General features: G+C 40.7%; 2 protein-coding genes across 8 annotated transcripts in view; both read right to left on the reverse strand.

Annotated features, from left to right (window-relative positions):
• Nucleotides 1-3,368, reverse strand: part of ADAMTS20 (ADAM metallopeptidase with thrombospondin type 1 motif 20) — a 188,237-nt gene extending 184,869 nt beyond the window's left edge. Inside the window, exons 1-2 of the mRNA XM_059080523.2 lie at nucleotides 2,900-3,368; nucleotides 1,958-2,319 (exon numbers count right to left, since the gene is read on the reverse strand). Coding sequence (XP_058936506.1) covers nucleotides 1,958-2,319; nucleotides 2,900-2,990 — 453 coding nt within the window. The 5' untranslated portion in view covers nucleotides 2,991-3,368. The remainder of the gene's footprint in view (nucleotides 1-1,957; nucleotides 2,320-2,899) is intronic.
• The window catches only part of PUS7L (pseudouridine synthase 7 like), a 146,726-nt gene continuing 122,306 nt past the window's right edge, over nucleotides 2,239-26,658 (reverse strand). For 6 of the 7 annotated variants that reach the window (XM_067009116.1, XM_067009115.1, XM_067009109.1 and 3 more), the window contains one exon: nucleotides 2,239-2,319. The gene's annotated coding sequence lies outside the window, so the exon portion shown is untranslated. Of the gene's footprint in view, nucleotides 2,320-3,899; nucleotides 4,307-26,658 lie in introns of those variants that run through there. The other variant, XM_067009103.1, reaches the window with a different exon arrangement.

Genomic DNA, 26,658 nt, shown 5'->3' on the forward strand with positions numbered 1-26,658 from the left:
TTATATCCAAATCGACACAGTGACAGGAAAGGATGAATTCCTGTTATGACTTTAAAACATTTCCAACTGTTTTCTGATTTCAAAAAGGAGATATTGAATACTAATCTGAACTACACAAAAATTATGAATCAACAGAAACATCACTCCTAATAATGCTTCCCATCTGGAATTTTTTCCATGCCTTAAATACTAAATCAAGAAAACATACTGACCATGACAAATTTGTGGTAGTAAATCTAGAATTTTCTAGACAAACTAAACATTTTGAAAGGTTCTAGAAAAGAGAATATTTTTCTTTCCTTTGATGTGTAGATGGCTGTGTAAATATTAGTGTGTTTCTGCCATTCTGACGTTGCATTTTACACTTATCTACAGCCGAAAAGAAAACTGTCCAAGGCATATATATACATATACGTACTTATATATATATCAAGATAATAGCAGAAAAAAGAACAAAGAGATGTTCCAAATCTACTTAGTAATGACCAATACTCACACCCAGGAAGACATCTTACATCAATTACTCTGAAAGGAAGTATTACATTTGGCCTAGAGAGAACTGTTATCAATTTTCTACTTGATCAAAGAGTAAACAATGTTGATGTTCTGAAACTCATCTAAATTTGCCCAACAAAAGCTAGAATACTTGGAAAGAATCCTGTAGCCAAATTCTTAGTTGTTTCTTCTTCACCACATATTTATCAGAGGAGTTAATAAAGTGAGTCCATATATGTTTTAATGTAAGTGTTCTCAACCACAGGTTCCATGATCTTGGATGAGAAAGACATCTTTATATTCCCTAACCTCTGATACGTAACATTTCCTTCAATTATGATTGTAGGTAAAACCACAGACATTGTGACTTTGTTGGCAATAAAATAATAGCTACTTCAACTCTAATGTAATGTAATACGAAACTATCTGGATTGTTTATTTTCATTACCACTACAAAAGTATAGAAATAAGTAATCCCCTCCCCAATAGATATTATTTAACGCATTAATAAAGAAGGATATGACACCACAAATTCTAATACTTGTAACATTTTGATTACTGTTAGTATTTAAAAGGAAGCCAATTAAATAACATGTATGTTATTTTCCACATTTAAATTATGCTGAGAAGAGGCCCTGGGTTTCCCCTAGAGTGCTGAAAAGTTGACGGAAAAAAAAAAAAAAAGAGTTTAGAAGTTCTGTTTTAGAGGGAGAGAAACAAATAAAACACATAGAACCCAATATTTTATTTCATTTCCTCTCTCTGCAATGAGGTTTTTACAAAAACCACATCTTTTACTCTTGTCACTCTAATGATCATTTCTCATTTGCTGGCAACAGATCTTTGTAGATGCTCTACCTTTTTAAGTGCAGTGCATTTTAAACTGGCATATTCAACCTTTTCCCCATCTTATACTTCACAGATTGATGGCCATCCCCATAGTAGCAAAACAAAACAAAACAAAACAAAAAAACAAACAAAAACCCTTTCTTTTCAAACCTTTTCATCTATTCATTCATTCTCTTTTCATTCTATCATTCTTCATTCAAGGAATAAATTTAAGTAAATTCAGGGGAGTCTGCCTTAATAGATGGTCCAGAATGGGTGTGTCTGAACGAAGGAGGCTGTCGTCCTGCTGGAAATCACACTTCCTGTGTAGCAGAAAGCCACTCCCCACATCCCTGGCTAGCTCAGCATCTGACACTCTTTCTCGCAGCTTTGCACAGAAAGGTCAATTTTGCCCAGCGGGGAGAGACATGCTGATTCTCCAAACCCTCCTCCCCACTTCAAGGAAGGAGTGGCCTCTGGCTTGGGTTCATCTAGGTGTTAATCCCTCCGGTGGCCCACTCTGATCTCTTGGGTCAACCAACCGCCCATTCGGGAAAAGCCAATGCCCGGCTCCCTGAACTAGAAAGGATGGATCCCAAGAAAATGCCAAGGGACCCGAGGGCGCTTAGCTTACCAAGCCTCCACAAAGGCTGAAGACGGCTGTGTGATCCTCCCGAGCATTGACCTGGCCGCGGTAGAAGCAGTGGCGCAGGTCTGGGGGCGCCGTGCGGCGCTCCTCAGCCCGGAGCGCAGGGGCTCCCAAGTGCACCTCGGTGTAGCCGGCAGCCAGGAAGGCCGCGTCGGCGCTCAGGTTCAGCTGGAAGACCTGCCCGTAGGCGCGGATTCGGTAGTGGGTCCTGAACGGCGTGGGCTCCAGCGCCTCGGCGCTGCGCTTCCTCCGGCTGAAGTGGTGGCTCTTTGGGAACACTTCGCCGAACTCATTGACCCGCGCGGGGGTCACCACTTCGTAGGAGGCCAGTGTCCTCACCAAGGCTTCTGCAACCACAGAGATACGGCCGTTGAGCCCCTACCCGTTTCCAATTCCCCAGCGCCGAACTTCTTCAACCAAACGTCCCAGCCAGAGAGCCGAGGGCCCAGGTCCCCATACCCCCGGCGGGGTGCGACGAAAGAACACACGCTGGCGAGCGCGCGCGCACACACACACACGTGCGCTCTGTGAGTGTGCCTGCCTGCTTTCCCACACCCCCGATTCGCTCCACCCTCCCCAAGCACGGACCCTGACACTCAGGGCCCTCAGCAGCTCCTCCTTCCCGCGCCCCTCTTCGCCTCCCCGACGCCGCCAACTCGTGCCCAGAGGGCGCCCCCGCCACCCTGCCCCACGCGTCCCCGCCGCGTGGTCCCCGGAGGGAGACGTGTGACCCGCGCGCGATTCCTCGAAACACCGCGCAGCCGCAACCTCCGGGGATGCTTGAGGCTGACTGATCCCGGCGTCCCGAGAGCCCCGGCAGGGCCAGGGTGCCCCAGCGGGCAGAGCCGCTCCCCCCGCCTCCGTCCGCCCGTCCCACTCGGGCACGCGCCCCACCTCGCTGCTGAAGGAGCCCCGCGGTGACCTTACCCTGCCTGGGGTGGAAGTGAACTTCCCAAGACCTGGTGATGAAGAGCGAGAGCTGGTAGAGCAGCCCCGTCAGCCACTTGGCCACCCGCATGGTTCCACCGGGGGGGATCCCGACCGGAGAGGCCAACCAGAGACGCCCGCCGCCCCGCCGGCTTCCCCGCGCTCCGCTGCCTCTCCTCTCTCTCGCCCGCCGCTCTCCGCGCCGGCAGCCGCGGCGCCTCAGCAGCCTCCGGAGCAGCAGCCCCGGCCCCGGGCCGGCCCGTCGCGCCACACCGCCAGCCTCCGCTCGCTGAGCCACTGCTTCATCGCACTGCAGCCCCGCAGCCTCCGGCTCGCAGTCGGCAGCCTCGCTCCGCTTCCTGCGCCCGCACAGCCCTCAGAAACCCTCTCCTTGCGTCCAGCCCAGCGCGAGGAAGCGACCCGACCTAGCAGGAACAGTGCCAATATAGCCACCCCGGGCCTGGCGAGCTGGGGGGGAGAGCCCGCCCCCAGGGGCCAGACCCGGCCAATCAGCTGGAGGCGCGGCCCGGGCTCGCCCTCCGGCGCGCTGCCCGCCCCCAGCCCCTAGCCGCAAGCGGAGTGCGGTCGCCTAAGGCTCCCGCTGTGGGCGTGCAGCGTGGTGAGTAGCCCGAGGCCCAGTTGGACACCATCCCGGTACCCGTAAAACCAGGACTGATACAAGTTGCGCGGCCGAGGTCCAGATAGGGGATAGGTGTGTGAAGTTTTAGTTCTTACAATGAAATGGCAAGCATCAGAAGGAAAGTTTCTGTTATTTATGTTTCACGGTAATTTTAGGCTTCTCAAACAAGATAAAGTAAGCTACAGCGGGAAATTCTTGTAGGCAGAGGATGCTACCAGTGAAGCTTAATGGCCAGGCCTCATTTGCAAGGACCCCTGTGCACCCGAGGGGTTGTTGTGAGTTTCAGTGTTGGAGGGGAAAGCAAAGGTGAGGTTGCAATCAGCAAACACTTCTGGGTGAGAATTTCTGGCAGTTGCCAGAGAAAAAAGGATCTCAGTCTCCAAAGTTCCAGTAACTTATTGTGACTTTTTTCATTTTAGTATTCATTTTTGTACTTAATTTTGTATACAGGGCCCCCCAAAATTATATAAATGTCGAGCCTCACAAAACTTGGATCTGCCCCTGCCTGTGGGTCATTGTTTTTATGAGACTTTCTGCTGGTAGTTTCACAGTATTCATATGTCCTTTGTTTATAATATCCAAATGACCCCATGTATCCACAGTTATCCTCCTCAGCATTTATCGTAGCTCTGAATCCAGTTGAGTCATCTTGTGTCTGTTAAATTGGATAAACCTCAATGGCAGCAGAAAGCAGTCATCATTTCAGAGCTCCCTTCTCATTTCTCAAATCCACCTGTTTGACTTGCAGGTTCCATAATTGTTTCTCCCTATAACCAGTATGAAAAAAAAAAAAAAAATGAAGTGGAAGTGGTCAGATATTGTTGAAATCCAACCAAGGGAGAGAAAGAATATGAGTATAAAAATTAAAGGAATGGGCTTCCCTGGTGGCGCAGTGGTTGAGAATCTGCCTGCCAATGCAGGGGACACGGGTTCGTACCCCGGTCCGGGAAGATCCCACATGCCACGGAGCGGCTGAGCCCGTGAGCCATGGCCGCTGAGCCTGTGCGTCCGGAGCCTGTGCTCCGCAACGGGAGAGGCCACGACAGTGAGAGGCCCACGTACCACAAAAAAAAAAAAAAAAAAAAGTAAAGGAATTATATGGGTAACTCTTCACGAACACAAAGGAACACACTCTCAATTTAGTCCCTGGCTGCCCTTTCTCCTCTGAGCTCACAACAATGAAAATTCTGTTTGCTTTGAGTTGAGCTCTCATGACAGACCTCCTTACTTTTGTATCAAATGTGGAACAATCTTGTCCAAGGAAGAAGAGTTTCTTACTTTTGCCAAGGAAATTACCCAGATCTGTAATGGCAATTCTTCCACAATCTATCCCCTTCTTTTGTACCCCTTGCTCACAAGTGTCATTTTATTCATCACAGAATTACAGACTTCTCATGTTGTTTTTCTAATTTAATCCTACTGTTACTCTAAACAAAACAAAAATGGACTTGACCCACACTTGTCTGTTTAGTGGTTACCTTCAGTACACTGTAATTTAGAGTCATTCAACTACACTGCAGCTCTGAATGCATATTTACCTTAGGAGCTATGCCTACCTTCATACAAATAGCAGAAAATATCTGACTGCCGACTGCAGGCAAAGTAGATACTTCATTTCCATCACAGAATGTTTGCCACTCAAAGTAGTATTTGCAATGTGATATTTGATTTTCAACCTGCTCTAACTTTTTGGGAACAATGTTCTAAGAATAGGGCTGTTTTTCCCTGTTTTAATGAAGCGGGGAAATGTACGGGATTTGTATTTTATGTCATTATAATCTTTACAGTGTTCAGTAAAGCACATTATTTCCTTCATTTTATAGAAGGTAAATGTTACACAGTATCTAAGTAACTAACTAGATATCTACAAACCCTTTCTGACACCAAAGTTTTTTCATTATACTAGACTAGACCCATTACGATATTCACATTATTTGTCCCTCTTCCTTTCTCCTTCCCTACCAAGTGAAAATGTCATGAATAAGCTAATCTATGCCATTTAAATCAAGCGTTTCTCCACGTGGGCAATTATAGCTACCACTTATGGAATTCCTTTGACATACCAGGCACTGTACAAGGGACTTTAGAAAGGTTACCTCGTTTAATTTATGCATTCCCCCCAAGAGAAATTAAGTAAATCACCCCAAATCACACATCAAGTTAGACTCAAATCTCTTTGGTCTCAAATTCCATACTTTTTAAGAGTAGATTGTATTCTTCATACTAGCTCAAATCTCATTACAGTCGTAATCATCAATCAACAGTAAAATAGATCAATAGATTGTGATATATGCACACAGTGGAATGCTAGACTGAGAACATATAATCTACAGCTGCATGCAACAACATAAATGAATCTCACAAAAAATATTATTTAGAGAAAGACTTAGAGCCCCCCCGAAAAATATAGTGCACACAAAATGACTCAATCTATATGCAATATACAAAAGCAGGCAAAACTGCTCAATTTTATTAGAAGTGGCTAATTCTTAGGGTGGGGAGAATAGAGATTGGAATAAAGATGAGTGAGCTTCTAAGATGCTGGTACCATTTTGTTTCTCGATCTATGTTCTAGTTGAAGAGGTGGTGTGTGAAATTTTTTACATCTGCAGTCTTGTGTATTTTCATATCATAATGATATGTATCATTTTTCTGTGTATATATGCATGTAATAATATAATAAACATTTTTAAAGTAAAGTATTTGCTATGAAAAAAACACCACTATTACTTTACTATATGGAAAAAGTTTAAGAGAACTTCAGGTATTAAATATTAAAATAATCTTTTGAGGTAAATATTTATTTCCAGACACAATTTAATCGAATAACCAGGACCTATAACTAGAATCTCACGAGCCAAAAATGTCAAGAAAATTCTAACAAAATATCTTCCATGGCTATTGTCAGTCACTTAAGCTACTTATTCAATTTTTCTTTTAAAAATAAGAAAGGAAAGAAAGGTTCAACACAACAACAAAAAAGGAAAGAAAGAGGTGTATACATCCCTCCAAAGAACATGTTTTTATTTTATTAAAATATATTGCTAACTGCATGGTATTTAACTCATGACTTAGAAAAGGAAGAAAGGAGGGAAAGAAAGAAGGGAGAGAAAGAAAGAAAGAAAGAAAGAAAGAAAGAAAGAAAGAAAGAAAGAAAGAAAGAAAGAAAGAAAGAAAGAAAGAAAGAAAGAAAGAAAGAAAGAAAAGAAAGAAAGGAGAAAAGAGAGAAAGAAAGAAAGAGAAAGAGAGATAGAGGGAGGGAGGAAGGAAGGAAGAAAGAAAGGGAGAAGTGGGGGGGAGGGAAGGGAGAAAAAGGAAATCTAATAACTTTCCTTGAATTTTGAGGGATTCGTAAATAATTCACAGGTTTTCTTTTAAACCATGATGTACTAAGTTTACCCAAGAGAATGTAGAATTCTGATGGGCCTAATCATTATTTTACATCTAAAATGTTACTTTTTACCTTTTATACTATACTGTATATTAAGGTTCATAACCTGTTGGTTGTACAAATATTACAGGATTATTTGATAGAAGTATTTTTGACACAATGGATTCACATTGAATATATCAATTAAGTTTCTATAGAGAGTAATGATAATAGTCCATGAAAAATGAAATATAATTGGAAGTATCAACTGCTTTAAAAGGATGTTTTTCCAAACATTTACACAATTGTTTCTGTTTAAATGGCCTTTATATTTGGAATTCTGTAAAATATAATGAACTGATGTGTCTTGCTCCTGAAAATTGGTTTTCTGATCAACTATTCTTGAAAAGAAGTTCTTGTTCGTTTATGGTCTAAGATCCATATAGACAAAATGCTTCCTTCTAGACAAAGTATTAAATAAGTAATATATTGTTCATTTCATTTTGCTAATGAGACAAAATTTTAGCAATCTATTAGGGATAGAAAAGGTCAGGAAAAATTATTATCACTAAGATTTATTTAAAATTCTACACTAAGGCAAAGATATAATACATTTAGAAAAAGCAAGAATAACTTTCCTCTAAGGAGGTGTTAAATTGGAATTGGACACTGTGGCACATAACCAGTAGAGTTTTTCGCCAGGAAAAGAAAAAATGGCAGAAGATCAAAAAAAACACAGGAGCCAGTCTTGAAGTTTACCCCGGTGACATGATTGAATGCCAAATAAGGTGGAATGCCACCAGGATGGGGTGAAAATAAGGCAAGGAGACTCAGCAAACAAATGAAGGAAAGGATGGCATCATCCCAAGGACAGAAGAAGAAAGGAGTGCTCTTTCCCAGTCCAGCTTGAATTACAAAACTCTGGAAGCAATGGGAGGAGCTAATAATACAACTCTGTTCTAGCTGGGGAGGTGCCTGGCTAACATGATGATGACTGAGCAGTTTAAATATAAGACTCTACTGGTGTGTTTGCAAAGAGCCAAGTAAATGCCTTCACTCAGGAGAATATGACACCAAACAAAAATTCACCTGTGCCATTTTGTTTCAACATACATTACATTTTTCAAATATTATAACCATTTATTTTATAAAAATATGGACTAGTTAGACTGATACTCAAGGACATTGTCACACCAAAAAACAAATACGTCAGATCTCTTACTTAGCCTTTTGAGGTCTCAATGTGTTTTCTTACTGATAAATTATGAAGACTGGACTGGATCATTTCTGTGACCATTTACAAGCCTAACATTTTATGTCTCTGTAATTTTATGATTTGAAATAAAGTATAAAAAACACACAATCACCAGGGAGTGGAAGAGTTTGTGGACTGAAAAAGGTCAATATGAATGCTGGATATTCATTTTAAAGGGAGGGTTGCAAAACTGGACGATGCACTTTGGAATATAATACAGGAATTTGAAGAAATTTTTTATTCCTTTATGAAACAAAATAGGGTGGGAACCAAAAGCTGAAATCAATATTTTGGCATCCAGTGGAGGTCTATGAAGCTCAAATGAATTGCAGTAGTCAACCAAGTTTCACAAACAGGTTAGAGAGAAAAGTAGGCATTGCACAGCCATTTTTGAGATATTCTATAGAGGTAAGATTTATGGACACTGATTTTTTTAGTTCCATCCTTTTATATTGCACACAAATATAGAAAGAATTCCTTAACTATTAGGGTGATAAAAACTGAAATGGACTCAACAGAAATGCAGGGTCTCCATTACTTCATATACTCACCCGTGTAAACTGAGACCAAAAATATATTTCATGTAAAGGCATGTAGTTTTTACAGAAAATTAAAGTAAGAAAGACACTTTGAAGCAAGCATAATTTTATATTGTTTTTCGATTGTTTGCTTTTTCCTAACTTTATTTGCAGGTGCAGGAAAAATGGTTAGAAAAGTGTGTTTCAGAGCCCAATTATAAGCAATATGAGAAAATCACTTTACCTATTTTATTGCGGCATACTTTTCGTTAACCCATTGCCCAAGCTGCATATTTATTTACCAGACTTACTCTCAGTTGCGTAGTGAATGTATTCAAAACTCAAATACATTTCAAGGCCTCCACTGAGGACCTTAAATTTTTTTTTTTTTAGTGACTCTAAGAAAAATTCTTAAAAAGAATTTCAATCTGTTTTAAGAAAAAGTGATGATCCTTGTCACATAGTACAGTAAAACAAATATACTGTTTTGTTTAATTAACATTATAAATGAAAATATTCTTATTTTTGGAACGGTGAGCATAACCTCTCTATCTAACCATCTATCTACCACATGATTTGCTTGACCAAAATTATTCAATGTATATAATTAAAAGATAAAACCGTCTTCAGTCTGGCATAGCTAAACTAAGTGAACTCTTAGAAATCACTTTGAACGTATACTACATCTGCCCAAGGAATGCCTTACATAGCCTGCTTTCACTTATGTGGTCTTAGGTAAATACAATAGGTGCTATTCTAACTTTCCTTTACTTTTGAGGTGATGCTGAGAACACGCAAAATTTGTAGTATCCAAAATAGAAAAGTTGCTGAAATGAGGACCAGATATCATCTCTTACTGTCAATGTTTTCTCCATTCTTCCAGAAGGAAACAAAAATTCTAACATGCCCACTGAACATGAGGCATATGAAGTTGGAAATCTGGAAAATACCTAGATCCCCATTTCCTTGAGTGAATACAAAATAAGGAATGGTAAGTTGTTATCTTTTTTTTTTTTTTTTTTTTTTTTTTTTTTTTTTTTGGTGGTACGCAGGCCTCTCACTGTCGTGGCCTCTCCCGTTGTGGAGCACAGGCTCCAGACGTGCAGCCTCAGCGGCCATGGCTCACGGGCCCAGCCGCTCCGCGGCACGTGGGATCTTCCTGGACCGGGGCACGAACCCGTGTCCCTTGCATCGGCAGACGGATTCTCAACCACTGCGCCACCAGGGAAGCCCTAAGTTATCTATTTTTGACAGTAGCTTTCCAGGATCTGGATCAGACCTTAAAGCATTGAAATATTTATTAATTATTCTTGTTAGTGGTTTGTCTCACCTAATGTAAGCTACAGTGAAGGTAGGAGGAGCAGGGTGGGGAGCTCAGTCTATGTGTGAAATCACCATGGAAACCACATCTATGACTAATCAGTGAGAATTGGCAGGCACGGTTCTGCACTTATTATCACAAAGCCCCACATGTGAACTTGTTTAAATCCCCTCTCATTTTGTCTCTATTTTGAGTTAAAACAATACTCAGGGTTTTTATTTTTTCCAGAGTCGTCTCTGAGTGCTATGTAACCACAGATCCCCACCAGCCTCCCCTCTCAAAACTTGGCCCAGCATTTCTCAAAGCATATTGGAAACATCTATCATCTCACTCTCATTCCCTCTCTCTCTCCCCTCTCTCTCTTTCAATCTCTTTCCTCAGCCCCATATCTCTTTTTAATATAGGAACAAGGATAGAGATATGCCCACCTCTGTAGGATTGGTTAATCACAGCTGGAATTGGAAAAAGAGCTATTAGGATGGTTCATTTCAAGTTGCTGTCTGAAAGAATCAGGACAGAATGTTGAAATATGAAGCAAAATTAGATTACTTAAGAACCAAAGTATTTCCAGAAGGACAGGTGTAGTCAAGTAAGAAAGGGAGAAAGTCAAATAAAATGAGTGATAAATACCTATTGGATTTCACAAAAAAACGAAATCGTCGACAACCTTCATGGAGCTATTGCTATGAAATGGGAGTAGGATGAATGTGAACCAGGGGGGAGGGGGTGCAGACAGTGAGCTCAGAATGAAGTTCAAACAGCTTCATTATGAAGATAGAGTGGCATCTGAGAGACGCATGTTTGAAAAGGGCTTGTGTTTTCTAAACTTTTTAAAGACAAGTGTCTTGAGCACATTTAAAACCTGATAGGATGGAGCCGGGAGACAGTGAACAGTTGAAGATTGAGAGAAGAAAGAGGCAAGGATGGGATCCTGTGATGCAGTGGATGGCCTGGCCTTGGGCAGAAAGAGATACCCGGCTGCTAAAGGGTGGGTTACAACCCAGGTTAATATGTCAGTGTAGTGGCAGGAAGTTGAGGTATTCCACTTTCAGATTTCGACTTTCTCTGTGAGGTAAGTAAGTCACTTTCTGAAAAGGAAGGACACACGGCAGCAGATGAGAGGTATCAGGTAAGTTGAGAAGGTCTGAAAGGAAGGTTTTGGTCCTGATGAAGCCACAAAGGGAGATGCTGGGGGAAATATTGAAGGATGGCCAAGAAGCATTGAGAAGCCACCTAAGGTTGGAGAGTTTGTAGTGGCACCAGACCCATGTTTAGGCCATTTTCTTCAGCAGGACCTAGTCATCTAGTAGAAGAAATATTGAGGGAAAATAAAATAGCCTTCTAAAGTATTCCTAAGACTATACCACCTAGTAGAAATTACTTTTGCCAGCCTTAAAGACCAATTTAAATACATGCATACTCAAGCTTCCACAGGGCACCCAAGATCTGTCATATTTCTAGGTATTAATCACTGTAAACCTATTTGAGGCCAGGGATCATGCCTTTCTGACTTTGTGTCCCAAGGGCCTAACAGGGCCAAGCACATAGCAGACAATAAATGTTGATAAATATTTACTGAAGTCAGTGCTAAATGGATGGATTTCTTCAGTCTACTGTGAAAATAAAACACTGGCCACTTGTCTTCCAGACCAAAAGAAATAAGTATAAAGTAAAAGAAAGGTAGATTGCTTACTGGCAAATTGCATGTGGAAAGACATAAATGTACTTTCAGTTTATTACTAAAGACTATGTATTTAAAAGAGACCCAAGTACACTTACTAAAAGGAGATCATTGTATTTAATTCATGTGTCAGGAGAACAGTAGAAGGAGACAGTAGCCAAATGACAGAAGGCTGACCTCAGGAAACATGGCCAGTACAGATACAAATTTCATAGCCTCAGTTGATGATCCATGGACTTAATCATGAAACCAGAAATAATAGTAGGTAGTCATTATTAAAATAATATTCTGGGATGCTTATCATGTACCATGTTCTGGGCTCAGCACTTAGATGAATTCTCTAATCTTCACGACAACCCTGGGAGATGGGCACTATTAACATCTTCTTTTTGCACGTAGAGGAACAACACTTAGAGAGGTGAAATAATTTGCTCATGAGTACAGATCTGGTAAGTGGCAGAGCTCATATGGGTTTAGTTCTCTCTGTCACCAGAGTCTACTCTCTTCACCGTGCTATCTTCCCGTCCAGTGCAACCCTTCATTTGTCAAATGTGAAAACCAAGGCCCAGGGAATTAAGTGAGTTGTCTGTATTCACACACTGTTAATCGTTGATCCATGAGTAGAGCTCAGGTCTCTTCATCTCCAGCCCAATAATCTGTTACCCATTCTTCAAAGCCATAAACCCTGATACATTAATTCCTAGTATTTGAATATTTACCTGACTCCAGTTCATTGACTCAATGAACAAAATTTCCCCTTAGCTGAGTGACTGGATCCATTTTTGATCTTAACACTTTTGACCAAACTAAAGTGGATCTATTGTAATTCATCACTTAAATAGAGAACATATTTTTAACTCAGATATTTGAGAGAAATCCTGTCATAAGAATCTTCACTATTACCCCACTATTGTGATATGAGAGCAACAAGAAGAAAAGACCGTATAAGACTATGGTTAAGCAATAACCTCAAATCTTTAGATTTATTATTCATTTAATTTTCACAGTATTATATCACCAAAGATAGGTACAATTAGCACCCCATTTTTCCAGTTCAGGGAAGTGAAGTACTGAGCGTTCCTGTCATATGTCTAGGAAATGGCAGACTCCAAATTTGGATCTTGGCAATTCCTACTGAGAACCTTTCATTTGTATTCACATTTATGAATATAAAACAATGTTAAATAGGACCTCCATAAAGGACCTGTCATAACAGGACTTACCAACTGTTCCAGAAGCCACCACTTCTAATAGTCTATGGAAGATAAGGATAGAGATTCATTAGAGAGAAGTTCCCTCTAAGGGGGTTATTAGGATGAATTCCTAGTGATAGGGGCAGAGAGGAATCTTTGGATAGATTGGTGGGGGTGGCATACTCATAGGGAAAGTCAACAGGCATTTCATTCTCCAACTGGATGTTTCTTTCTAAGTGGGTAAACTGGATAAACCCCTTGGCTCATCCAGGGATAATACAGGAGTGAAGTAGAAGTGTCCTTGAGAGAACCTAATGAACCCCTGGTGTTTAGAGGGCAGAGAGTCTAGGTACGAGATGCACCTCGAACAGTTTGGAGGTGGCAGCTGGCTGCAGTTGCCTTTGGTGGCTAGGTGAGTAGAGAGAAGAGGGAGAGGTAGTGGGAAAGGCCGCTTGCATTTCCAGAGTTTGGCAGAACCTGGAGGCAGAACCCAGTCCTGGTGGGCCAAACAAATGTCACTGAAGTAAGCCAGATCCTAGCCTAAGAGAGTTGTCTGGTGGGGGAAGAGGATCCAGCAGAAAAGACTAGGGGGGTGGGGGGCGCTACCTCCAGGACAGAAGCTTGAAAAGCTGAAGGTTGCCCTGAAGGGTAAGCTGGAGAAAGTATCACCCATGACAGGGGATGGTACAATCTGGAGGTCCTGAGACCTTTGGGGGTGGGTCTCAGAGGAGCCACAGAAGAGCCTCCGATAGGAAGAGAAGCAGTCGGGCATCTGCCCTACAGGAACCATCAGCTGCCAAGGTAACAACAGCAGCATCAGTCAAAGAAGAGCAGCCCTTTCCCTCTACCTGAACTCCAAAATTATTTCCTGATTTATTTCCTCTGAATTCAGGCTACTTAATAAACTGGTCACTCTCAATCCACCATAGTTTCTTAACTGGTCACCTTATTTTCAGTCTAGCAGTTCTTTAATCCAACATTTACATTGCTTTCAAAAATATTTTTCAAAAAAATATTACTTCCTTGGTCTGGCCCTTTCATAATACTCCCTCCCTCCCAGTTAAGACTGAACTCTTCAGTATTCATGGAAGGGATTCAATAGTCTTTTTTCTGTATTCATTTTCCAGCACATGAGTGGTTTGACTTATATTTGGACCCACTATGAAGGGAAAAAATTTAATTGATTTCTGAGAATACATTTTAGTCCCCCAAAGTTCTGTGGATGGGTACTTTCATTTCTCCAAACTCACTATGGATGTCACAACTCTGTCTCTCAAGCGGAAATGCTTCCATAACCCCAATCAAAATCCAACCCACCCTTCAAAGCTCAGCTCAAATATCACATCTTAAATTGTTACCTGATTCCCCCAGTTGGAATCAGTTAGTCCTTGGTCTGTATCCTCCTGACCTTTTCTGTATTCTTTTGGTTTTGATCTTATTTCATTCTGTTTCATATTATAGTTAGCCATGGAGCAAGGGTGCATGACAAAAGCCCAAAATGTACATCCACTCTCAATTTCAATATATCAAGAAATAAAACAAGAAGGACTTGGAAGATTCTAGTTGCATGCAAGTTCAAGGAGTCTGCTTGAAGGAGAAGTGACTGAGACCCTTGAACAAGTCCAGAGTCAAGCAAACCTCCTGACCTAGGAGGAGTATGGTCTTTAGTTGAACCTGAGTGAGCAGGGCAGAGGTGGTAGGACTCAGTCCTGAGGCACCAGCAGAAGTGTGTCAGGGGGAGAACTTGAGGGATTCATAGTAAGCAGTATCAGTTCCCAACAACAGAGTTTAGAGGCCTCAGGTGAAGAGTTTTAAGAAATTGAGCCTAAGAAAGGGATTTTATCTCTAGGGCAGTACAAAGGATGCTATTTGGGAGCGAGTTAAGAGTTATTTCATTGGAGGGAAGAAGGCTATTTCTTACCTCAGCTGAAGATGAAAGTGACGGGGGGGGGGGAAGAAAGTATTGACAAGCATGAGGATATGGACATGGTATCAGAGGGAAGATGAGATTCGGTCTGTCCATGTGGGTGTGGTGAGAGGCCAAGTAACAAAGTGTGTGGGCTCAGTGTGTGCGCAGGCGCAGAGGAAAGGAGATCGGCAGGGCAGCCCTAACTGTGATATTGTGTGGTGTCAGTAGCCTCTGACGAATTAGAGAATCAATTTGGGATTAGAGAAACAACCTCTTGCGGCTGCAGGGGGACACTCTAAAGTCACAAGAAGCCTGTGTCAACCACTCCACCCGGGAAAGGGGTTTGGATTGGAGTTATCACCTACTTCTCACTCCTATGTCCCAGGACGGGAGAAACTGCATGTCAAGGGTTACAGCTGGAGACACTTAATAAATGTCTATTGCATCAATAAGGAAGTTGCCATCTTCTGTGGAAGATCTCATCGGTTCTTGCAAAACAGTGTGTCTGGCAATTCTCACTGTATCCTTAACTTTCCATAGAGTAGACACCTGTATCTCTGTCGGTTAAACATGGCCCTTTCCCCTTCCTCTAGTAAATGCAACCTCTTTGGCAGACCTGGTCCTCCCCTGCTCTAACTTTTGACAGTAGGAAGGTTGCCAGTCATGGTCACATGAACCAGGCTTGCCATTCAAACGGTCCCATTGTTTTAGCAACAGGGACTGGTGCGAAGGACTGGCGCAAGACTCAAACTCTGGTTAATCAGCATTTTTTCCATAGACGTGTTATATGCAGAAGCAGGGACCCTGTCTGTCCTCAGTGACGAAACTACCATGTTTACAACATTGGAGCTGTGGAGAAAGCCAGTGAGGAGGGGGAGAGAATGAAAGCCAGCAAAGACAAGCTCGGGGATGTGTGTATGTGTGTGTGTGTGTGTGTGTGTGTGTGTGTGTGTGTGTGTGTGTGTGTGTGTGTAGAGAGAGAGAGAGAGAGAAAGAGAGGCAGACAGAGAGTAGAGAAAAAAAATACAAGCTTTGTTAGGAAGGTAGTAATTATATTTTTCAGTGTACATTTTCTTTATTAACATTTTCCTGCTGTTTAAACAAAAATTATTTTTTAAATCAGAAGAAAACACAAACACATATTGGGAAGACACATGTGAATGTTTATCATCCTTTAGCTGATCCAGCCTCGCCCGACTTGCCTGTTTTTGACTGTTTATTTCCACTCTATCACCATGTGTGACACTAGTGAAGATTCTGGCTTCATAGTCCATATGCTGGAAGCTGCATTGTTTTCTGTAACACTCTGGGGTCCCACTATAAATATTTAAAGCATGTCAAGCTTGTTATCTACAAAGGAGATTCCGGGTAAGAAGTGAGCTCTAAAGCTCTCCTAGAACATTAGAGTGGGGTAAGAGAGTCATTATAAAATCATAAAGCTTTGTAAAATTCAGGCTGACTTCTTATTTTAGAAGTTGTTTTTGATTTTTCTCATATATCTTTCTTTGTATATCCTGTTTCTGACTAGATAGCCTTGCTTAATATTTCTAAAGGAGATCATCACACTGATTCTTAAAATCAAAGAACTTAAGGCAGAGGAATTTTTTTAAAAAAAGAAAAACTGGGGAGGAAAACTAAGCAAAGAATAAAATGTTAAGGAAAAGTAAATCAAAATTGTCACGAACACCAAGAGATTTGAAAGTTGAATTATTCAAGGCGGCACATTTTCTGGATTCCAGCTCTATGCTGCAAGAATTGGAAACAGATAACGGAGGCATTGTTACATATTTTTCACTGCTGCCACCAGAAAGCACCGCAGTCCCTGTCCTTACTGCCAGGACAAGAACCTTGCATGGAAAATAACATGCAGAGTCCCTAGTTTTGTTTTTAAGTGATAAAGACTCAACTTTAGATGTCTACAGAGAAGCTACTCCATCCAAAGATTTACCTAATCAATTTGTCTAATAATCTATCAGGGAAGACTTGCTTTATTATTTTTTTTTAAGTTGGGCACAATTGCAAGTGTAAAGACTGGATATAATAAGGCAGATCGTTTTAAAAAATGGATACAATTCCTATCATTTCTCTCCAACTTGTAATCTTTAAATTGACATTGCTCACATTTATCCAAAGATCGTGTAAATAATAGACTGTCTCCAAATTTAACTTTATTACAAAATTTGGTGCCTCCTAACCCCATATATTTTATAATTGAGACTTCAACAAAACACTGCAGTCACTCCTTTTCTTCTTTCCCTTCTTTTCAAATAAACTCCTTTTTGTTTTCTTTTGGAAATTTTTTTACCCCTCACTTCCACAGGACTATCCATGGGATTTATTTCTTACATGAAAGCAGAACTAGTCTCTGTGTGATTTGAAGGACCTTGTCCACAATGCTCTTTTTTTTTCTCTCCTCAGACTACTTTCTGTGAAGTCCTGCATCTCCAGAAAGCCACAGTTAAGCTGCTGGAAAATGCCTGAAGGGAGAGAGAAGAAGAGAGAAAGCCGGAGTGGGCCAGTCACTGTCTAGGAAGGGTAGACCCCAAAACAGAGTATCATGGCAATGCTCAGCAAAGGAATACCTGAAGAGTTGTAGTGGAGAGGTGAGTTCTTCTGCAGACTTAAGTGATGTAGAATAGGAGAAAACACTACTACAGAGCCTGGCAGAAGGAGATTTTGTACAGTGTTTCCTTCCTTAATGCTCTCGTTCCTGGTTGTCCACATAACAGAGAACAAGCCTGATGGGGGACACCGCTAAGACCCCCCTAAAGATGCGTAAACGTCCACATTTCCAACGAATCGGACTTAAGCTAACTCAGCATTGCGCTTTCAGCAGACTTGTCCTAGACAAGGCATGTCTAATGAAATAAGTTTGGAAGGACTAAAAGTTCCCACTCTATCTCTCAGCTAAAATTACATACAGATGCTGCTCCGTGCCTGTATTAACTTGTAACTATGAACAAATTATAAGGTTTTAAGATCACAGAAAAGTTTTTGAAGTTGAAAATAACCACTATTACAGACAAAATAACCTGTCACTTCTTTTAGAGTTCAGGGAAATAAAATGTGGGTAAGAAAATAAAACATTCTGGCTCCATACCAGAACATAACATTATACTCTCATACACTTCTAAAGTGCTTTAAGTGTCAGCAAGTGGCTGTTTGTTGAAATCCGTCTCCCTTAAAAATATTTAAGATCTTTTTGACTGACAGTACTGAGTGTCTGTTATACATTAGATTATATGTTAACTTTGCTCTAAAGAAAATAGCATCCAAACATTTATTTCTTCGGAATCAAACTTATACTTATTGCAAAACCCATCCACAGATCAAGGAAAGAAAAATATTTGATATGTTTAATGAAAAAAGCGACAACTATCTGTATTTTAATTCTGCAAGGTCATTATCAGTTTCCTAGTTTTTGTTATTTGAAAGAAATAACACACAGAGTTTAGAATCTGGGTATGATAATTTTACATTTCTGTCTGTAGATACTATATCTTATAATAATAAGGTTTTTAAGACACGTGTAAGTTCAGAAAAATGAGGCCTAATTATAATTTTATGCTGTGGTTTTGATAGTAGTGGTTTAATCATAAAGCATAAATAACTGATATGAAATTTAAAAGGAAGTGGTTTTCACCTACACTCTGGTTAATCAGAAAATATGCAATATTAGGTCTCAAAAGGGAGAAAACCAGTTTTCTTGAGATTTCTCTTCTGCAGCTGCATTCTACAGAGGCCTAAAAATCATTGAAATGAACTATCCCAAGGTTCAACCTAAGCCTTTTCTTTAAAGGACACACTGAGGGTAAATTTTTGAGCCTAATTATTATGCCACTTCAAATACACTCCTCCAGCGGAATCAGTGGGACACAGCTATCCACACACACGTTGAGCATCTCAAACGTCTACCCTTCTGACCCTTTTTAGCTCCTCTTCCTGCAAGCTGAGCCATTCTGGCTTTTACTTTCTTTATTCCCTCTTCCTACTCTCAAAGGGGAAAAATGAATGTGAAAGAAACTGAACCACAGTACCAAGTGCTTGGGCATATATACATAAGCAGATAGACTCTCTCATACCTAGATTTTTAAACTCCGTGTATAGTTTGTTTCAAATAATGAAAATCAGGAAAATAGTTTTTAACTTTCAAGAGCAATATAGGGCCCAATATGATATATCATATATGCCAGGAAATTCAGAGTCTGGGAGCACCTTCTGAAGATTAGAATTGATACATCAGGCCATTTAGCATACACATTATAACTGAATTTTGCCTTTGTGTTAATGAGTCTAATGCTTTTGGCTATTTTGGACTCATATTAATTGGTCTAAAGGTCAGGGGTTATAAGTTCTACCCTGACCTTAGAACCCTTTGTAACCTTAAGCAATTCATGTAAATGACCTGTTCTAAATCATTTGTCCCCTCATCTGTGAAGTAAGGAAGTTGGACCAAATCAGATTCTAACCTGTGGGTCAAAAACCTATTCAGGGTAATGGTGTTACTAAAAAGATTCAGATAAATCATACGTACAACTGAATAAATGCTACTAACACATGTGATACTAATGCTTCAAATGTGTGCAGATACTATTGCTCTTAATAAAATATAAATTCATTTAAAAGGCTTACTGAATTCAGAAAAGCATTTTGTTACTTTGCATTTGTAATATTAATCATCCAATAGCAAAATTACAACTGAAATTATGTGAGAGGTCCTACTAAAATGGTGAAATATGAAATTATGCCAGCTCTTTTCTTTTTTTTTTTTTTTTTTTTTTTTTTTTGCGGTATGCGGGCCTCTCACTGTTGTGGCCTCTCCCATTGCGGAACACAGGCTCCGGACGCGCAGGCCCAGCGGCCGTGGCTCACGGGCTTAGTTGCTCCGCGGCATGTGGGATCTTCCCGGACCAGGGCACGAACCCGTGTCCCCTGCATCGGCAGGCGGATTCTCAACCACTGCGCCACCAGGGAAGCCCTATGCCAGCTCTAAAACACTAAAAATCTGTGGAAAACAAATTCCATGCAGAATTCTTAGGCTGCTTTTTGGAAGGGCTATAGTAATGTAAAAACAGAGCTTATGGGCACCTCTTTGTCCTGTGGCCTGTTTTCTGCCTCACTAGTCAAAGGTGACCCTTACTGTGTATAGGACCGCGGATTCTAACCACAATGCTTTCAGACTCCAACTTAAGCTAGGAACACCAAAGACGTGAAACATGTCTATTTCTCCTTTTCAGAATTACCCAGGAAAATAATCTAGCCTGTAACAACTGCAACATTCTTCTTTGAACACAAAGCTTAGGCTATGAAATTCCATATTAGAAAATAGTTTTGAGACTTGACTTGAGAAATATGAAATAATTCCTTTAGAATAAAAGAAAGAGTATTGGAGAGATAATATATGTCTATGAAGTTAGTCTCATAGACACAGGAAAAACTATTTTCTGTATCCACTGTAATGCTTTGGGCATGATATTTTTTTTCTCGCTTTTTTTTCTTTCCTTAGTCTTATATGTGTCCAAAACTGAAAGTGAGCTAAAGTTCTTATTGGGCATACCAACTGATCGATTATCGAGATAATCAGAGTTCATCTGTCTTTCTCTGGTTGATTCTTCCATTGTCTTTATCTCTATTGTCTATATATCCTCACAATCCTTTCAATGGAATTTGCTCAGCTTTCCATACCTCGCAAATCTCAGTGCTCTGGATTCCTCTCAGCATCACTCAGAATGCTGATGCTTACCTTCTACCTACACTCTGATTTCTTACAGGTAGAGTTCATTTTGTCCCAATGAAAGCACCCATTTCCCACCCCTGATTGATTCCAGATCACTCCCTACTCAAATCCATTCTACTCCACCATCAGAATTGTTTTCTAAAATAGATTTGCTTACGTTAAAAACTGCAGGGACTTCCCTGGTGGCACAGTGGTTAAGAATCCACCTGCCAATGCAGGGGACACGGGTTCAAGCCCTGGTCCGGGAAGATCCCACATGCCGCGGAGCAACTAAGCCCGTGTGCCACAACTACTGAGCCTGCGCTCTAGGGCCCACGAGCTGCAACTACTGAGCCCGTGTGCCACAGCTACTGAACCCCACGTGCCTAGAGCCCTTGCTCCGCAACGAGAGAAGCCACCGCAATGAGAAACCCGGGAACTGCAAGGAAGAGCAGCCCCCTCTCGCCACAACGAGAGAAAAGCCCACGCAGCAACGAAGACCCAACGCAGCCAATAATAAATAAATAAATAAATTTTTAAAAATTTTTAAATAAAATAAAAACTGCACCCAAGTTTTAAAACATCTTAAATTACTCCCCGTTATCTTAGAGAGACGTTCCACACTACTTCATCTAGCCTACAAAGTTTCACAACCTGGAAGTGAGCCTCCTTTATAGCCACATCTCCAACCAGCTCAATCTTACTACTACACCATGATTTTTTTGTAACTCATTGTCTTTGCTACTGCTACTTAGTGTGTCTAGATTATTCTCTGTCTAAAGCCTCCCCAACCCTGTGTCCCTTCTTGTCAAGCTTTTATTTATTCTTCAAGATCCAGATTAAAATATTCACTCCGTTTTCAGCTTTTTCTTACTCCTTTCTCCTTAGTAGAATTGACTGAACTCTTCATGCACACTAACTGAACATCTGTGTGTGATATCATACTAGATACTGAGGGCACAAATGTTCATAACACGACAAATTCTTGTTTTCAGTGAGCTTTCAGACTGGTAAAGGATACAGTTCCAAAAAGAAATAAGTGCCACTTGGTGTGTCAGTTCTATGACAAATCAGTAGGTATACAACAGGGGATAAATAATGATCAAGAGGGGAGGGAGAGACCATCTAGTCAGTCATTCAGTTATTCATTCAGCCAACATTTATTGAGTGACCGTGATATGTCAGGCACTGCACTAAGGGCTGAGAGCATAAAGACAAATTAAAAGACATTCTTTATCTTGTAAAAGGCGAACAAGTAAATAAGCAATTATATGACAGTGAATATGGTAGACCGCCTCTAAAATAGCCCCTTGTAACAAGGAGTCTGACTCCAATTTCATTTTGCTGGTTGACCCCTGACAGCACTCATGCCCTATTCTCCCCCTTTCCTTTGTTCCATATCAGAGCAAGACAGTGAGAAAGCCTTGGGGCTCCATTCATTGGTGCTGGTGGAAAAGTTTAGACCATCCAAACCCCATTCCCGTGGGAATCCTCACCAAGGCCCCACCTCCTCACCACAATAAAAGCTAAAGCCACTGGCTTCTCTCTTCTCTCAAGACATTCCAGACTGGCTTTTATGCCTGCCCTACTTTCTTCAGAAAGACCCATTATGTGAGGAATAAATACCGTTGTGCCATCTTGGTGCATGTGTGGCATCATTAGTCTGGACGTGCGAACCAGTTATGGGTGGAGTTATTGCCTCCACCGGCCAACCACAGAGCATTCTCAGTGACCCCAGCCTGGGCGTTCCAGGCCTTGGATAATCCCCTCCATCTGAATGTGGGCTGAGCCTAGTGACTTGCTTCTCACAGACAGAATACAGCAAAAGTGATATATCCTATCACTTTAAAGGAGTTAGAGTAATAATCTGAGATTAGATTACAAAAGATTCTGTTTTCCCTCTTCTCCTCCTCTCTTGCTGTCTTACTCGCTCCGATGGAAGCCAGTTACCATGTTGTGATGTACCTATGAGGTCCACATAACAAAGAACTGAAAGAGGCCAGTGGTCAATAGCCAGTGAAGAACTGAGGCCCTCAGCCCATCAGACTATGTAGACCTGAACTGGTCAACACCAAAGTCAGGGAGCTTCAAAGAGGACCTTCCCCCAGTTGAACCTTCATATGAGACCACTGCTCTGACCAACACCTTGATTGTAACCTTATTAAAAAAAAACCAGCTGAGCCATGCCCAGATTCCTGACCCACAGAAACTGTGACATAATAAGTGTTCATTGTTTTAAGCCACTAGGTTTGGGGATAATTTGTTAAACATCAATAGATAACTAATACAAAGGAGTATTATAATGGTGAAAATACATAATGATAGTATGCTACTTCTGGACATCATGGGTAAAGCATGCAGACATGAGAAGCCTGGCAAATTTATGAAATGTATTGCTTAAGATAATTCAATGTTGCTGGGCTAGAGGGTTGGGGTAGGTTTTGTCTCCAGCTGAGCCTGGAGAGATGTACTAAACCAGGATAGGAGAGTGCCATATAAGGCCACGGGAAGTGGCAGAAAGGAGGCACTGAAGAATTCTAAACAGCACAACAACATGATCATATTGATGTAACTTGAGCCTGCGCTGTTTTCTTCTTCAGATTCAGACATGCCTGGACAGGTTTTGAGGGCTCAGTGGCCCAGGGCCTCAGCAGTCTGTTTGCATGAGTGATCAAGAAACATCCTGGAAGATAAGTCAATCGGTAAGAAGAGTTCCTAGGTCTCTTAAAGTCAGTGATGCAAGAGCCATGGCTCTAAGCTTAGCAACACAGTGTCGGCAGCTCTGACTATCCTTAATTCTAGTCCCTATAGATTGATGCCTGAGCCCCAAGAAGAAAGAACTGTAGTAACAAGCAAGGAATCTAAAAGGACTGTTTCACAAGATTCTCATGAGAATCTCAGATCCCAAGACAGTATCATCAAATCAACAGCAGTGGAGTCAGCAGATTTGGCAGGAAGAAATGTACTGGCTGCTTTGCAAGGACCTTGGCGCCTTAAACGTTGGACACCAGCATTGGCATCAGTGCCCTGGCGAAGACTCCAGATCTTTCAACAGAAAACATTATTCTCTTTTTTTCTTGAGGAGCCAGAACAAGAGAGAAGAAAAATAGCAGATGACAAAAAGATTTCTTGAGAGGACACACAGATCAGTACCAGCCTCCCAGGCTCCCATGTATGGGGAAGAATCTGAGGGGTCTAGGAGGTCTCAGTGGGAGGGGGTCAGTGAAATAAAAAGACAAACACTATTTTTTTTTCACTGCTCCTTTAAACTTTATTATAATATATTCTAAAGTCTAGCAAAATAGACGCTTAAAAAATATAAACTTTGCTCATTTATAACTATATATCTTTATATACTTAAATATCTAACATATACTTAAATATATAAATATAAATGAGTAATGTTTATAGCAAAAAAAAGGCTGTAAAACTGAAAATCCAATGCTACAGAGGGAACAAAAGTATATTTAAAGACATATTCTGACCCAGAGGAACTAATATGTCCTATGTTATGTAAACTCTTCTAAAGTATTCATTGTAGATAGAAAACTGCTCAATCATTATAAGATACTAGATACCAAAACCACCAACATGAGCGTGCACACACGCACAAACACTCTAAACAGTCCCATTTTTATACTTACATTCAAAATCTCCTAAATAATGTATTTTTAAAAATATGACAAGTAGTGAGCTAAATGTGTAATATATTTTGTAAAAATAAAAAGTTTCCCTAGAGTACATCTTCTTCCCCTCATTTCATGTTTCTGTATTTTGTTAGAATTTGTTAAATATAGATTAGAATTTGCCTGACATGTTATATTCAACTTCATTTTCAACTTTTTAAAAAGTTATGTGTCTCTTCAGAATAGTGTTTAACTGATTATTTTTGTTAGTTTTTTATTAACTCATTAGCTTGACTTTACCCAATTCAAAAGTGTCTGTCTTTGGAAGGGGAGAATTAATCCTTTTATATTTATTTTAATCCTTATCTGTTGATCCTATTTCTCTCATTTGTTTTTTCTGTAACAAACACTATTTTTAAATAATAAACTTTATTCTTCAGAACAGGTTAGATTTACAGAAAAATTGAGCAGGCAGTGCAGCGTTCCCACCACAGTTTCCCCTATTATTAACATCTTACATCAATATGGTACATTTATTACAATTAATTAACCAGTATTGATAAATGATTATTAACAGAAGTCCATAGTTTGTTCAGATTTCCTTAGTATTTACCCAATGTCCTTTTTCTATTCTACAATACCATCCAGGATACCATCCAGAATTACATTTAGTTGTCTGTCTCTTTAGGCTCCTCTTAGCTGTGACATTTTCTCAGACTTTCCTTATTTTCAATGACCTTAACAGTTTTGAGGAGGACTAGCCAGGTACATTGCAGGACTCCCCTCTATTGGATTTTTTCTGATGTTTTTCTCATGATTAGGCTAGCTAATGAGTTTTGGGGAGGAGAAATACTATTTTGATATTGATGTTGTGCACATTTTTTTGTCTCCACACTGCTTTGGCCTGGGAAATGTAAAATGTATTACATTTGTATCTTAGAAAAATCACTACTCTAGAAGAAATACGGAGTAGGGTCAAGAAACTAAGCTGCATGACCAACTTGAAGACTATTGCAATGATACAGATAAGATATAATAAAGATCTGGGCCAAGGCAACTATGGTGTGAAAAGAGTAGAAGGGAAAGATACAAGATGTGTTCAGAATGTAGAAATGGCATAATTCTCTAACCAATTGTCTGTGAATGGGAGGAGTCTGCAAAAGTAGCTGAGAAGAAATGGTTCAAAATGTGGAAGAAGACCAGAAAGAGCACAGTGCCAAAGCCAAAGAAAGAAAAAGTTTCAGGAAGGGTGCAGTAAGTCAAATTAAAGAGGACAAAGATGATCTTTCGGTTTGGAAATTAATAGTGTTTTTTTAAGTCAACGGCAGTAGCGTGATTGAAGGGGCTGGAAAGTGAATTGAATGTAAGGAAATTTTAAAAAATAGTATCAATATTCCAAGCATTCTGATTCTAAAGGAAAGAAGAATGATCAGAGAATGATCTAAAAGCTAGAGAGATATGTAGAATTGAGGACATTTACTGATATATGAGACAGGAGCATGTATTTGTAACTATATGGGGTAGAAGGAACAGATAAAAGAAGATTGAAAACATGGCAAAATGTAAAACTGGTCTTATAACAGATGAAAAGATGGGATCATTCATGATAATAACAGTTACACACACTGAGTATTTACCTAACCATTCCAGACACTAGGGTAGGGCTTCAATGCATTATTTGCATTAACCTTAACAATACTCCGAGGCGGTAAGTGTTATGATTGTCCTCATTTTATGGATGAAGAAACTAAGGCAGACAGCAGCGTGAGTCAAGACTTGAACCCAGGCAGATTAACTCTACTTGCTTAATCACTGTTACATATTGCATCTCCAAAGCCTGGGTGGTAGCCTGAAACAGCAGAAGAGGCATCTGTACGATGGAGGAAAGCAATTTTTGTGGGTGGCATATGGTGGCTGCATAATAAATATTTGTAGGATGAATGGAAGAATAACAGAGTGCAAATATAGATACGTAGCTATAGGAGCAGGAAGTTGATGGGGGGGGTCACACTTTACGATGCTGATTACATCAGCATCGATGAATTTGTAACACTTCATACATAAATAGTATAGCACTTGTTTCCTTATATTACAACTCTGTATTTCATCTCTGTGTCCTCACTTACCTGAAATCCCACTCCCTCAGCAAGGAGAGAGGTCAGGGCTGACCTATCCTTTGGATTCCCTAGGGCAGAAACGGAAAAGTCTTCAGAAGATGTCAGAGGCAAGGAAGAAGCAAAGCACGATGAGAAATTGAAATCCAATGAGCTGAAAATCAACGGTTCCCAAACAGATGGGAGAAGCAGAAGCAGGTCTGGAATCCAAGAGTGTGGAGCCAGGGATTTGAAATCCTGGGAATCAAGAACCAGAGCAGAGGCCTGGAAAACTGATCTCAACAGACGTCACTTTCTGAGTCTTACTTTTCGTTGCCAGTCATGGTGATGAATGGTCAAACTGGCTAGTTTAAAGGGTTGCAAGAGGTCAATATCTCCAGGTAGTGAACATCTTGGAGGCAGGGGCTATGTCTTTT

This window comes from Kogia breviceps, chromosome 12 (genome assembly GCF_026419965.1).
Source record: "Kogia breviceps isolate mKogBre1 chromosome 12, mKogBre1 haplotype 1, whole genome shotgun sequence".
Classification (NCBI taxonomy): domain Eukaryota; kingdom Metazoa; phylum Chordata; class Mammalia; order Artiodactyla; family Physeteridae; genus Kogia; species Kogia breviceps.